This window comes from Plecotus auritus (assembly GCF_963455305.1).
Source record: "Plecotus auritus genome assembly, chromosome: 3".
Classification (NCBI taxonomy): domain Eukaryota; kingdom Metazoa; phylum Chordata; class Mammalia; order Chiroptera; family Vespertilionidae; genus Plecotus; species Plecotus auritus.
In genome coordinates this window covers 87,438,638-87,452,030 of record NC_137772.1, presented here as the reverse complement: position 1 = coordinate 87,452,030, position 13,393 = coordinate 87,438,638, and the positions used below count along the sequence as shown (strand labels likewise).

Here is a 13,393-nt window from a genome sequence, read left to right as displayed (position 1 = left end):
ACCCAAGTGGAGGCCCTGGTATCTGGGATTTATTTATCTTCTATATTGAAACTTTGTAACCTTGAGCAGAGCCAAGCCTCCTGCTCGCTCCCTGGCTGCAGCCATTTTTGTTGGGATTTATTTATCTTCTATAATTGAAATGTTGTAGCCTTAAGCGGAGGCCAAGGCAGGCGGAAAGCTTGGCTTCCAACATTGCCGGGGAAACCCAAGCCTCCTGCTCTCTCTGTAGCCGCAGCCATCTTGGTTGGTTTAATTTGCATACTTGCTCCTGATTGGCTGGTCAGTGTGGCTTGTGGTTGTAGTGGAGGTATGGTCAATTTGCATATTACTCTTTTATTAGAAAGGAGTAGAGGCCCAGTGCATGAAAATTCATGCATTGGAGGTGGGTTTCCTCAGCCCGGCCTGCCCCCTCTCACAGTCTGGGAGCCCTTAGGGGCGGGAGGCGACCCGGCAATCAGGGGAAAGCGACGCCCCATCACACCTCTGCTGCTGCCACTGCTGGCAGTGCAAGCCTTGGCCGGTCCTGGTTAACTGAGCCTTGGGTGGTCCTGGGCGGCTGGGCAGCCGCCATCTGAGGCTTGCCTGCACCTTGGGCCAGCCCTGGGTGGCTGGGCAGCCGACATTTGAGGCTTGCTTGTACCTTGGGCTGGCCCTGGGTGGCTGGGGTGCTGAGGGGACTGGGCGCCGCCATCTTGTGGCTGTGGGTGCCATCATCTTTGATGGCATGGCAGTCAATTAGCATATTCTCTCCTTATTGGCTGTGAGCACTGCCATCTTTGAGGGCGGGACAGTCAATTAGCATATTCCCTCCTTATTGGCTGTGGGGGCTGCCATATTTGGGATGGCATGAGGGTCAATTAGCATATTGCCTTTTTATTAGATAGGATGAGAAGGATGTACTACATTTTTTTCAATGTAGTCATCAGTATAAATATTTAATTTTTATTGGTAAGTATAATTTCTGTATTCATAGAATCTGTCTCATGGGAACCTTACAGAATATAGGCAAGATCTCTTCACAAAATACCACCATTTTAAGATAATTTCTAGGATAAAAGGATTTGAACAGCATAACTGAAGTCCCACTTAGTTCTAGCTAGATTCAATATACTAAATTAGAATATCTCAAAATGTTAATGATTTCATAGAGGTGATTATAGTAGAATGTTATTATGGTAACAGATACCATTGGCTTATATAAATTTTATTTATATTCCGATTATAATTTTCAGATAAGTGGAAAATAGAAATATTTAGCTTTCTGAAAATTATACTCTTGGTTTCTCAGACAGGGTTATATCCAGATTCTTGTTTTTTAGTGCATATGACATAGTGTTAGTGTTAGTCCTATTAATTAAATGTAGGGTCATTATTTTGGTAATGCTAGAAACAATTATTCATTATGTTTTTTAATTATTTCATGCATTCAATCAACAGACATTTGTCCTGCTATGTGCTAGAGGTAATAAGGCCTTGGATCCAGCAAGAGAAAGTCATGTACAGAAGTCAGTGCACAAATGTACGATGATAGACGCTTGCATAGGACATAGTGGAGGGGTATGAAAGTGGTTCTGATGGAAGGAGGGGATGAGAAAGGGTCCTATTTTAAAGAAGATATTTTTTGTGCTGAGCTTTGAATAATACTTGTGTTTAGGCTGTGCAAAGTGGAAAGAGTGTTCCAAACAAGTGGAGCAGTATTGGTGAAGCAGCACGATGTGTCTGGAGAGCGACAGTTGTGAGATGGGCACAAGCACAGAGTCACGGAAGGCGGGCCGAGGGGGTGGGTGTGAAGTGGTTGCCAAGGCTGGGAAAATCAGACATGAATCTGGCCAGGAAAGGCCTTGAGAGTCATGTTAAGAGTTTCTACACTGTCATGTGGGCCACATTCATATCAACTTAGTAAGCTCTGTGGATTCTACAGCTGAGCACAGTGAAGAGCCATTGATAAAGTCAGGCAGATATAAGGAATGGCATTTAATAGGTGCCTGCTATGGACCAGTTGATTTTGCATATATAATCACATTTAATTTTCATAAAACCATAATAATGTTGGTGATATTATTCCCACTTTTTAGGTGAGAAAGCTGAGGCTCAGAGGGTGCACCAGAGCCAGGATTTAGAAATCTAAAACCTGTACGTTTCTAGTCTCTCAACTCCACCATATACTAGTTGCAGAATCAGGGGAAAGTTACATAACTCCTCTGAACAGAAGTTGGTTCACTCATAAAAAGGAATTAAATGACTGTTTAGATCCTGGTGAAAGTTAAATGAGAAAAATTCATGGAAAGTGCTTACCATGTAGTAAGTTTCCAATCCATGTTTGTTATTACTGTTATTATACCTTGGTAGAGATATACCCATAGACATAGTTCTCTGCTTAAGGCCCATGGGCAGGCTCTGCTCTGCCGGCAGTCTGCACTCTGGGATTACCTTTTTACATCCTCTGGTCTGAGCCAGTCCATTGTCCTTACCCTCGTCACTCTGTTATTCTGTGTTACTGCATTGGACTTAGAAACTGACCCACATCCCCTTTGTTCCTCGATATGTTCACTGCCTCTCCTTTTAACAGCAGTCTTCGTTTTGAGAGCCTTCCCTGGCATCCTGATCCTCCTTTCACTTTGCTTCCTTCCTTGGCAGTTTGACTTTGAGAGTGTTCTCAAATAGGTTACACAGCAGTCAGGGCCCAAATTTCTTAGCCTAGAAGCTTGTGCAGTTGTAATCCGTATTAGTTATGATGTAATGTTTGATCTCATACTCTTTAAGGATCATACCAAAGCAGAACTGGATGCGTGGAACATTGTTCGAGTTAGTGAAAATTTCCGAGTGATTGCTTTGGGCTTGCCAGTGCCTAGGTACTCTGGGAATCCATTAGACCCCCCTCTCCGTTCTCGATTTCAAGCCAGAGATATTTATTATCTACCCTTCAAGGTAAGTATGAACAAGGATAATTTATTTTTTAAAGTTTTTCTATTTATAATAAATTCAATTACTATGAAAATGTTACTATGTAGATGTCCTTCTCACTAGCTAATTGTAAGGAAAAAAGATATACGGTGAAGAAAAATGAGGAAGAAAAATTATTGTGGTATCATTTTTCTAACAGGATTTTTTTGTTGTTGTTAATCCTTATCCAAGGATATTTTTTCCATTGATTTTTCCCCCATTATTATTTTTTAAATTCTTCATTGTTTAAAGTATTACATATGTCTCCTTTTCCCCTCATTGACTCCTCCCTGGCCAATCCCACCCCCCTCAGCATATGCCCTCATCCCCCTAGTGTCTGTGGCCATTGGATATGCTTATATGCATCCATACAAGTCCTTTGGTTGATCTCTTCCCTCCTCCACCTCCCCCCGCCCACACACACACACCTTCTCTCTGAGGTTTGACAGTCTGTTTGATGCTTCTCTGTCTCTGGGTCTCTTTTTGTTCATCCTGTATAATAAAAGCCTAATATGCTAAGTGTCCAGTTGACCAGTCTGCTGTTCAACCAATCAAAGGCCGCTCAACAGGTCGCTATGACATGCACTGACCACCAAGAGGCAGACAGTCAACCGGTCGACCAGTCGCTATGGTGTGCACTGACCACCAGGGGGCAGATGCTCTGACTGGTAGGTTAGCTTGCTGCTGGGGTCCAGCCCATCAGGACTGAGCGAGATGAACCGGACACGCCCTGAAGCCCTCCCCGGCTGGCCAACCTCCCACATCCCTCCCTGACCCCGATCATGCACTGGTGGGGTCCCTCAGCCAGGCCTACACCCTCTCGCAATCCGGGACCCGTCAGGGGATGTTGGAGAGCTGGTTTCAGTCCGATCTCGCAGACCAGGCTGAGGGACCCTCCTGGTGCACAAATTTGTGCACGGGGCCTCTAGTCAGTATATATTGTTCATTATATTCCACAAATGAGTGAGATAATGTGATATTTATCTTTCTCCAACTGGCTTATTTTGCTAAGTATAATGCTCTCTATATCCATCCATGCTATTGTGAATGATAAGACTTCTTTCTTTTTTACAGCAGTGTAGTATTCCATTGTGTAGTTGTACCACAGTTTTTTAAGCCACTCATCTGCTGATGGGACTTAGGCTGTTTCCAAATCTTAGCTATTATAAAATGTGCTGCTATGAACATAGGGGTGTATACATCATCTCTGATTAGGGTTTCTGATCTCTTGGGATATATTCCTAGAAGTGGGATTACTGGGTTAAATGGCAGTTCCATTTTTAATTTTTTGAGGAAACTCCATACTGTCTTCCACAGTGGCTACACTAGTATCCATTCCCACCAGCAGTGCAGGAGGGTTCCTTTCTCTCTACATCCTCTCCAGCACTTGTCGTTTGTTGATTTGTTGATGATAGCCATTCTGAGAGGTGTGAGATGGTAACTCATTGTTTTGATTTGCATCTCTCAAATGATTAGTGACTTTGAGCATCTATACTAATAAAAGGGTAATATGCTAATTAGACCGGGAGACCATCTGGACGTCCATCCGGACAAAGCCATGGTGGTGGGGCCAAGGCAGAGGTGGTTAGGGGTGATCAGGCCAGGAGGGGAGGGCAGTTGGGGGTGATCAGGCAGGTGGGGGAGCAATTAGGGGTGAGCAGGCCAGCAGGGGGAGCAGTTGGGGGCGAGCAGGCCAGAGGGGAGGCAGTTGGGGGTGATCAGTTCGGCAAGGGGGGGAAGTTGGGGATGAGAAGGCCAGCAGGCAGAGTGGTTAGGGGAGATCAGGCACACAGGCAGGTGAGTGGTTAGGAGCCAGTGGTTCCAGATTGTGAGAGGGATGTCTGACTGCTGGTTTAGGCCCAATCCCATAGAGATAGGGCCTAAACCGGCAGTCGGACATCCCCCGAGGAGTCCCAGATTGGAGAGGGTGCAGGCTGGGCTGAGGGACATTACCCCCGCCACCGTGCACAAATTTTGTGCGCCGGGCCACTAGTGTTTTCATATATCTCTTGGCCTACTGTATGTCCACTTTCTCAAAGTGTCTATTTAGGTCTTTTGCCCATTTTTTGATTGGATTGTTTATCTTCCTTTTGTTAAGATGTATGAGTTCCCTATACATTTTGGAGATTAGACCCTTATTGGAGATAACATTGGCAAATATGTTCTCTCATGCAGTGGGCTTTCTTGTTGTTTTGTTGATAGTTTCTTCTGCTGTGCAGAAGCTTTTTATTTTGATGCCGCTTTTTAAAAACATTTTATTTTATTGTTTAAAGTATTACAAATAGTAGTACATATGTCTCCTTTTTTTCCCCATTGACCTTCCCTCAGCCTCCCCTACCCCCCAGAACATGCCCTCACCCCCCTCCCACAGTGTCTTGCGTCCATTGGTTATGCTTATATGCATGCATACAAGTCCTTCGGTTGATCTCTTACTTCTCCCCCACAACCCTCCCCAGCTGTCCCACTGAAGTTTGACAGTCTGTTTGATACTTCCCTGCCTCTGTATCTATTTTTGTTCATCAGTTTATAATGTTCTTTATTATCCAGATATGAGTGAGATCATGTGGTATTTTTCTTTCACTGACTGGCTAATTTCACTTAGCATAATGCTCTCCAGCTCCATCCATGCTGTTGCAAATGGTAAGAATTCCTTCTTTTTTACAGCAGTGTAGTATTCCATTGTGTAGATGTATCACTATTTTTTAATCCATTCATCTGCTGATGAGCTTTTAGGCTGTTTCCAAATCTTAGCTATTGTAAATTGTGTTGCTATGAACATAGGGGTGGATATAACCTTTCTGATTCGTGTTTCTGAATTTTGGGGATATATTCCTAGAAGTGGTATTACTAGGTCAAATGGCAGTTCCATTTTTAATTTTTTGAGGAAATGCCATACTGTTTTCCACAGTGTCAGCACCAGTCTGCATTCCCACCAGCAGTGAAGGAGGGTTCCTTTTTCTCCACATCCTCGCCAGCACTTGTCGTTTGTTGATTTTTGATGATAGCCATTCTGACAGGTGTGAGATGGTACCTCATTGTTGTTTTGATTTGAATCTCTCAGATGATTAGTGACTTTGAGCATGTTTTCATATGTCTCTTGGCTTTCTGAATGTCCTCTTTCAAAAAGTGTCTATTTAGGTTCTTTGCCCATTTTTTGATTGGGGCGTTTATCTTTCTTTTGTTAAGTTCTATGAGTTCCCTGTAAATGTTGGAGATTAAATGCTTATCGGAGATAACATTTGCAAATATGTTCTCCCATACAGTGGGCTTTCTTATTGTTTTGTTGTTAGTTTCTTTTGCTGTGCAGAAGTTTTTTCTTTTGATGTAGTCCCATTTATTTATTTTCTCTTTAGTTTCCATTGCCCTAGGAACTGTATCAGTAAAGATATTGCTATGACAAGTGTCTGCTATTTTGCTGCCTATGGCTTCTTCTAAGATTTTTATGGTTTCCCATCTTACATTTAAGTCCTTTATCCATTTTGATTTTATTTTTGTGTGTGGTGTAAGTTGGTGGTCTAGTTTCATTTTTTTGCAAGTATCTGTCCAGTTTTCCCAGCACCACTGATTGAAGAGACTGTCTTGTCTCCATTGTATGCTCTTGCCTCCTTTGATAATATAAATTGAGCTTACTGGCTTGTGTCGATTTCTGGGTTCTCTGTTCTGTTCCATTGGTCTATATGTCTGTTCTTGTGCCAGTACCAGGCAGTTTTGAGAACAGTTGCTTTGTAGTATAGCTTGATATCTATCTGGTATTGTGATTCCTCCAACATTGTTCTTCTTTCTCAAGATTGCTGCAGCTATTAGGGGTCTTCTTTTATTCCAGATAAATATTTGGAGAATTTATTCTAGGTCTTTGAAGTATGCCGTTGGTATTTTAATGGGGATTGTGTTGAATTTATAGATTGCTTTGGGTAGTATGGACATTTTAATGATGTTGATTCTACCAATCTATAAACGTGGTATATTCTTCCATCTTTTCATGTCTTCCTCTATCTCTTTTTTAGCATCCTGAAATTTTCTGAGTACAGGTCTTTTACCTCCTTAGTTAAGTTTATTCCTAGATATCTTAATTTTTTTGTTGCAATGGTAAATGGGTTTGCTTTTTAGATTCCTCTTTCTGTGAGTTCATTATTGGTGTATAGAAAAGCCATAGACTTCTGGGTGTTAATTTTGTATCCTGGTACATTGCCGAATTCATTTATTATGTCTAGTAGTTTTTGGGTGGAGTCTTTGGGGTTTTCTATGTACAATATCACGTCATCTGCAAATAAGGACAGTTTTACTTCTTTTCCAATTTGGATGCCTTTTATTTCTTCTTCTTGTCTGATTGCAATGGCTAGTACTTCCAATACTATGTTGAACAGCAGTGGTGAGAGTGGGCATCCCTGTCTTGTTCCTGTTCTTAGGAGAAATGGTTTTAGTTTTTGCCTATTGAGTATGATGTTGGCTGTGGGTTTGTCATATATGGCTTTTATTATGTTGAGGTATGATCCTTCTATTCCCACCTTGCTGAGGGTTTTTATCAAGAAAGGGTGTTGGATATAGTCAAATGCTTTTTCTGCATCAGTGGATATGATTATATGGTTTTTATCTCTCAGTTTGTTTATGTGGTGTATCACATTTATTGACTTGTGGATATTGACTTGTTTATCCTTGCATCCCCGGAATAAATCCCACTTGATCATGATGTATGATGTTTCTGATGTAATGATGGATTCGATTTGCTAGAATTTTGTTGAGGATTTTGGCGTCTATATTCATGAGGGATATTGATTGACCTGTAATATTCTTCCTTTATATTGTCTTTATCTGGTTTTGGAATTAGGGTAATGCTGGCTTCATAGAAAGAGCTTGGAAGTGCTCCTTACTCAAATGCTTTTTCTGCATCAATTGATATGACTGTGATTTTTATCTCTCAGTTTGTTTATGTGATGTATCACGTTTATTGATTTGCAAATATTGTACCATCCTTGCATCCCTGGGATAAATCCTACTTCATCATGGTGTATGATCTTTCTGATGTTCTGCTTGATCTGATTTGCTAGAATTTTGTTGAGGATTTTGGCATCTATATTCATGAGGGATATTGGCCTGTAATTCTCTTTCATTGTGTTGTCTTTATCTGGTTTTGGTATTAGGTTGAGGCTGGCTTCATAGAAGGAGCTTGGAAGTGTTCCTTCCTATTGAATTTTTTGGTATAGTCTGAGGAGGATAGGTTTTAGTTGTTCCTTGACTGTTTGGTAAACCTCCCCGGTGAAGCCATCTGACCCCGGGCTTTTGTTTGCTGGAAGCTTTTTTTTTTTTTTTTTTAATATATTTTATTGATTTTTTACAGAGAGGAAGGAAGAGGGACAGAGAGTTAGAAACATCGATGAGAGAGAAACATCGATCAGCTGCCTCCTGCACACCTCCTACTGGGGATGTGCCCGCAACCAAGTTACGTGCCCTTGACCGGAATCGAACCCGGGACCTTTCAGTCCGCAGGCTGACGCTCTATCCACTGAGCCAAACCGGTTTTGGCTTGCTGGAAGCTTTTTGATGACTGCTTCAATTTCTTCCATAGTTATTGGCCTATTGAGATGTTTAGATTCTTCCTGATTGAGTTTGGAAGGTTGTATTTTTCTAGGAATATGTCCATTTCCTTTAGGTTATCAAATTTGTTGGAATAGAGTTGTTCATAGTATTTTTTAACAATCCTTTGTATTTCGGTGGGGTCTGTTGTTATTTCACCTCTTTCATTTCTGATTTTATTTGGGTTCTCTCTCTTTGCTTCTTGGTGATCCTGGCTAGAGGTTCATCAATCTTGCTTATCCTTTTAAAGAACCAGCTATTGGTTTTTTTGATCTTTTGTATTGTTTTTTTTGGTCCCAATGTCATTTCTCTCCGCTCTGATCTTTATTATTTCCTTCCTTCTGCTTACACTGGGCTTTTCTTGTTGCTCTCTTTCTAACTCTTTGAGTAGTAGGGTTAGGTAATTTATTACCATTGTTTCTTGTTTTTTGCAGTTGACTTGTAGAGATATGAACTTCCCTGTTAAGACTGCTTTCGCTGTGTCCCATAGGTTTTGGATTGTTGTGTTTTCATTGTCATTTGTTGCCATGATGTTTTTTATTTCTTCCTTGATCTCTCTGGTAGCCCAGTGATTGTTTAATAGCATGCTGTTTAGTCTCCATATGTTTGATTTTTTTGGATTGTTTTTATTGTAGTTTATTTCCAGTTTTATCCCACGGTGATCTGAGAAGATGCTTGATATGATTTCTATCTTCTTGAATTTGAAGAGACTTTGCCTATGACCCAACATATGGTCTATCTTTGAAAATGACCCATGTGCATTTGAGAAGAATGTATATTCTGTGGCTTTGTGGTGAAATGTTCTGAAGATGTGATTTAATTCCATCTGGTCTAGTGAGTCATTTTGGATTGGTGTTTCTTTGCTGATTTTTTGTTTAGAGGATTTGTGCAATGGTGATAGTGGGGTATTAAAGTCTCCTACTATGATTGTATTGCTGTCAATGTCTCTTTTGATATCCTCCAGGAGTTTTTTTTATGTATTTGGGTGCTCCTGTATTGGGTGCATATATGTTTACCAGACTTATTTCTTCTTGTTTGATTGCTCCCTGTCGTATTCTGAAGTGGCCTTCCTTATCTCTTGTTAGGTCCTTCACTTTGAGATCTAATTTGTCAGATATAAGTATTGCTACCCCAGCTTTTTTTTCATTTCCATTTGCCTGAAAAACCTTTTTCCATCCCTTCACTCTCAGTCTGTGTGCGACTTTTTTTCTGAGGTGGGTTACTTGTAGACAGCAGATATATGGGTCATGTTTTCTTATCCAATTCGTTACCCTATTTCTTTTGATTGGGGCATTTAATCCATTTACATTTAAAGTTATTATTGATAGTACTGATTTGTTGCCATTTTTATTCTTTACCCCTGTGTTCCTTCTTCGCTTCCTATTTCTTTTTTTTACAGCAGACCCTTTAGCATTTCTTGCATTGCTGGTTTGGTGGTAATAAACTCCCTTAGTCCTTTTTTGTCTGTGAAGCTCCTGATTTCACCTTCAATTTTGATTGATAGCCTTGCTAGGTACAGTATTCTTGGATTCAGACCCTTCCTTTGCATGACTTTGTATATTTCATTCCATCCCCTTCTGGCCTGATGAGTTTCTGTTGAGAAATCAGTCACTAGTCTGATGGGGGTTCCTTTGTAGGTAAGTTTCTGTCTCTCTCTTGCCGCTTTCAAGATTCTTATTTTGTCATTGGTGTTTGCCAATTTAATTATAATGTGCCTTGGCATTGGTCTTTTTGGGTTCATTTTGCTTGGGACTCTGTGAGCTTCCTGGATTTGTGTGGGTTTTTTCTTCCCTATATCAGGGACGTTTTCTGTCATTATTTCTTCAAACAGGTTTTCTATTCCTTGCTCAGTTTCTTCTCCTTCTGGCATCCCTATTATGTGGTTGTTGTTTTGTTTTGTGTTGTCCCAAAGTTCCCTTAGGCTCTCCTCCTCCTTTTTAATTTTTTTCTAGAAGCTGCTCTACTTGGGTATTTTTTCCTACCTTGTCTTCTAGCTCACTGATGTGGTCCTCTGCTTCTTCTAGGCTACTCTTGATGCTTTCTATTGAGTTCTTCACAGCAACGATGTCATTTTTCATTTCTTCTTGGTTCTTCTTCATTTCCTCTTGGTTCTTACTCATGTTGTCGAATTTGACTTCCATTTTTTTCAGCCACCTTATGACCATTTCTCTGAATTCTTTCTCTGGCAGGTTGCTTGCCTCCATTTCGTTTACTTCCTCTTCTGGTGATGCCTGCTTTTCTTTCATATGCAGGCTGTTTCTTTGTCTCCCCATGGTATCTCTTCTCCGGGTGTCTGGTTATGTAGTTCTCTCTTTCTTGCGTTTATTTAAAGGCACAAAATGCAACACAACCAGGTACAACACAGAAAGCACTGAACAGAAATGTATTCACGATATTAATAACCCCAAATAAAGGTGACCACCAGAGAAAGGTGAATTAGGGGATAGGAGAGAAAGAAGAAGGGGAAAAAAAAAAGGAGAGGAGTGCCAAAATGAAATTGGGAAAAGGAAAAAAAAGTAAGAGGGAAAAGAAAGAGAATAAGAAAGAAAAGGGGAACAAACTATATATATGGGGAGAAAACTCCAATAGAACAGCCACTAATCCCAGCAAATGTCAGCAACAAGTACCTGGAGATGAATACAAACTACAAACAACAATTAATATCAAGCGAGGTTAGGAAAAACAGATGCGAAAAAACAAAAACAAAGCAAACAAAAAAACAAAACAAAAAAATAAGCAAAACAATCTCACAAACAAGCTTAAAATATTGATATAATCAATATTCACGCAAATAATAACAAAAGGACAGAGAGAAAAACAATTTTTTGGATAGTGAAGACAGAGAAGAGGGACGTGTGTATGAACTCGGAGCAGGGCATTGGAAATTAGATATATAAGTAGGGTGAAATTTTAACAGGGGGTAAGAAGAAAGAACAGGGAAAATCTAAAGCAGGAAAAGGGTAAGAGAAACAGGACAAGAAAAGGTCAAAAGTTAGGAAGAGAGTGATGGCATAGAGGTAGAGTTGAGATAGAGTAGAATGATGCTAAAGGTAAGATGAAAATAGACTGTAGAACACTAATCTCAAAGTCAAATAAAGAGAAAATAAAATGACACTTAAAAAAAAGGTAAAATAGTAGTAGTAATAATACTGATTGAAAATAAAAAGGTAATAATTAAAAAGGTAAAATCAAGTGAGGAAAAAAGAAAAAAAATTAGTTTCTTAAGTAAAAGATGAAAAAAAAATAATAATAAAAAATAAAAAATCAATTAAAAAAAAAAACACAAGAAAATAAAATGTGCAGTAGTGAAGGTCATTCACTTCCTTTATTGTTCTGTTTGGCATGCCTGTTTCCCAGTCAGGACAGTATTGCACTTTGCTGCGTTCCACTGTTCCTCAGTGTTGTAAGCCAGTCATGATTTTTAAGCAGGCGGAGTATCTCAATTTCGTGTATTCCTTTATTTGTGGTTACACAAGAGTCAATTTGTGATTCAGCCCCTGTGTAGCAGTGTTTCTGAATTGACCTCCAGGTCTATAGGTCCTCTCTAGCCTCTGCTTAGAACCTGCTTTCCCTGTGGCACTCAATACCGGTTTGTGGGAGTAGGCTGCCCCGGAGCTGGTTCTGTGATGGTCACTCTCCGCTCTGATCCCCAGGTTCCAGAAAAAAAACTTTCCCCTGCAGTCTCCTAGGGTGTCCTCATCTGGGTCATCCTATGTATTTGCCTCAGTAATCAGAAGCAAGGATTCAAAGAAGAGAAAGCGCAAGTGTGCAAACTCCGGGTCTGCGCGCAAGTCTGCACAATCCCTTTTTCCCCCTTGTGTCCAAGCAGCCGGCACACTCCCAAAATTTTTAGGCTGTCCTTCTGTGTCAGATTAAAATGGGTTGCTTTTTAGAGATCCCCTCTGTTAGCAGCTCTGAGGACCCCCTTCTACTTTCACGGATCACGCCATCCTCAACAGCCATGGATTTTTCTAGGTGCAGACTTCCCCCGGTCCTCTAGCTCCCACAGGGCGCGCATTTCTCTGTCCTGCCGGGACCAGAGACCTCACCTTATCCTAGGCAAAATCTGACCTTTCTGTGGTGGAGTGTAGAGCTCCTCTGAATTCGCGTGTTTGTGCCAACTGGGGACTGGTGCTCTGGGGTTCGCACCTGTTCAGTGGGTGCCGCAGTTGTACATTTTCAGGCTTCAGATAACATCCACTTTCCCCTTCAAGATGGCGTGGTCTCCCGGGAGGAACCCAGCAGCAGTTAGGGCTGCCTGGTCAGGGGACCCCCGTCCTGCAGTCCCCCACCTTCTCCTGTAGTATAGCTGTCTCTTAACTCTCCAACAGACACTCCCCGTGCGACCCTCAGCTGTTCTTTCTATCTGCTTCTGGACAAGGCTTGGGACACGTCTGTCTATTCCGCCACCATTTTTCCACACCTGGGTCTTTTTTTTTAATCCATTCAGTCACTTGATTTCTTTTGATTAGAACATTTAATCCTTTTACATTTAATGTTATTATTGCTAGGTACTTGTTTGTAGCCATTTCTGTACTTTCTGCCTGTCTTCTTTCCTCCCTTTCTATTTCTCATTTTTACAGCATTCCCTTTAGCATTGCTTGCATTGCTGGCTTAGTAGTGGTAAACTCTCTTAGCTTTTTTTTGTCTGCGAAGCTCCTGATTTCCCCTTCAATTCTGATTGATAGCCTTGCTGGATAGAGTATTCTTGGACTCAGTCCTTTGCTTTGCACCACTTTGTATACCTCCTTCCATTCCCTTCTAGCTTGATGTGTTTCTGTTGAGAAATCATTTGATAATCTCATGGGGGATCCTTTGTAGGTAACTCTGTCTCTCTCTTGCAGCCTTTAAGATTCTCTCTTTGTCGTTACATTTACCA

The 13,393-nt window shown here is 41.0% G+C and overlaps 1 protein-coding gene across 1 annotated transcript in view; it reads left to right on the top strand.

The window, feature by feature from the left end:
* The window catches only part of VWA8 (von Willebrand factor A domain containing 8), a 407,937-nt gene that overhangs the window by 63,606 nt on the left and 330,938 nt on the right, over positions 1-13,393 (top strand). Inside the window, exon 6 of the mRNA XM_080659387.1 lies at positions 2,764-2,928. Coding sequence (XP_080515513.1) covers positions 2,764-2,928 — 165 coding nt within the window. The remainder of the gene's footprint in view (positions 1-2,763; positions 2,929-13,393) is intronic.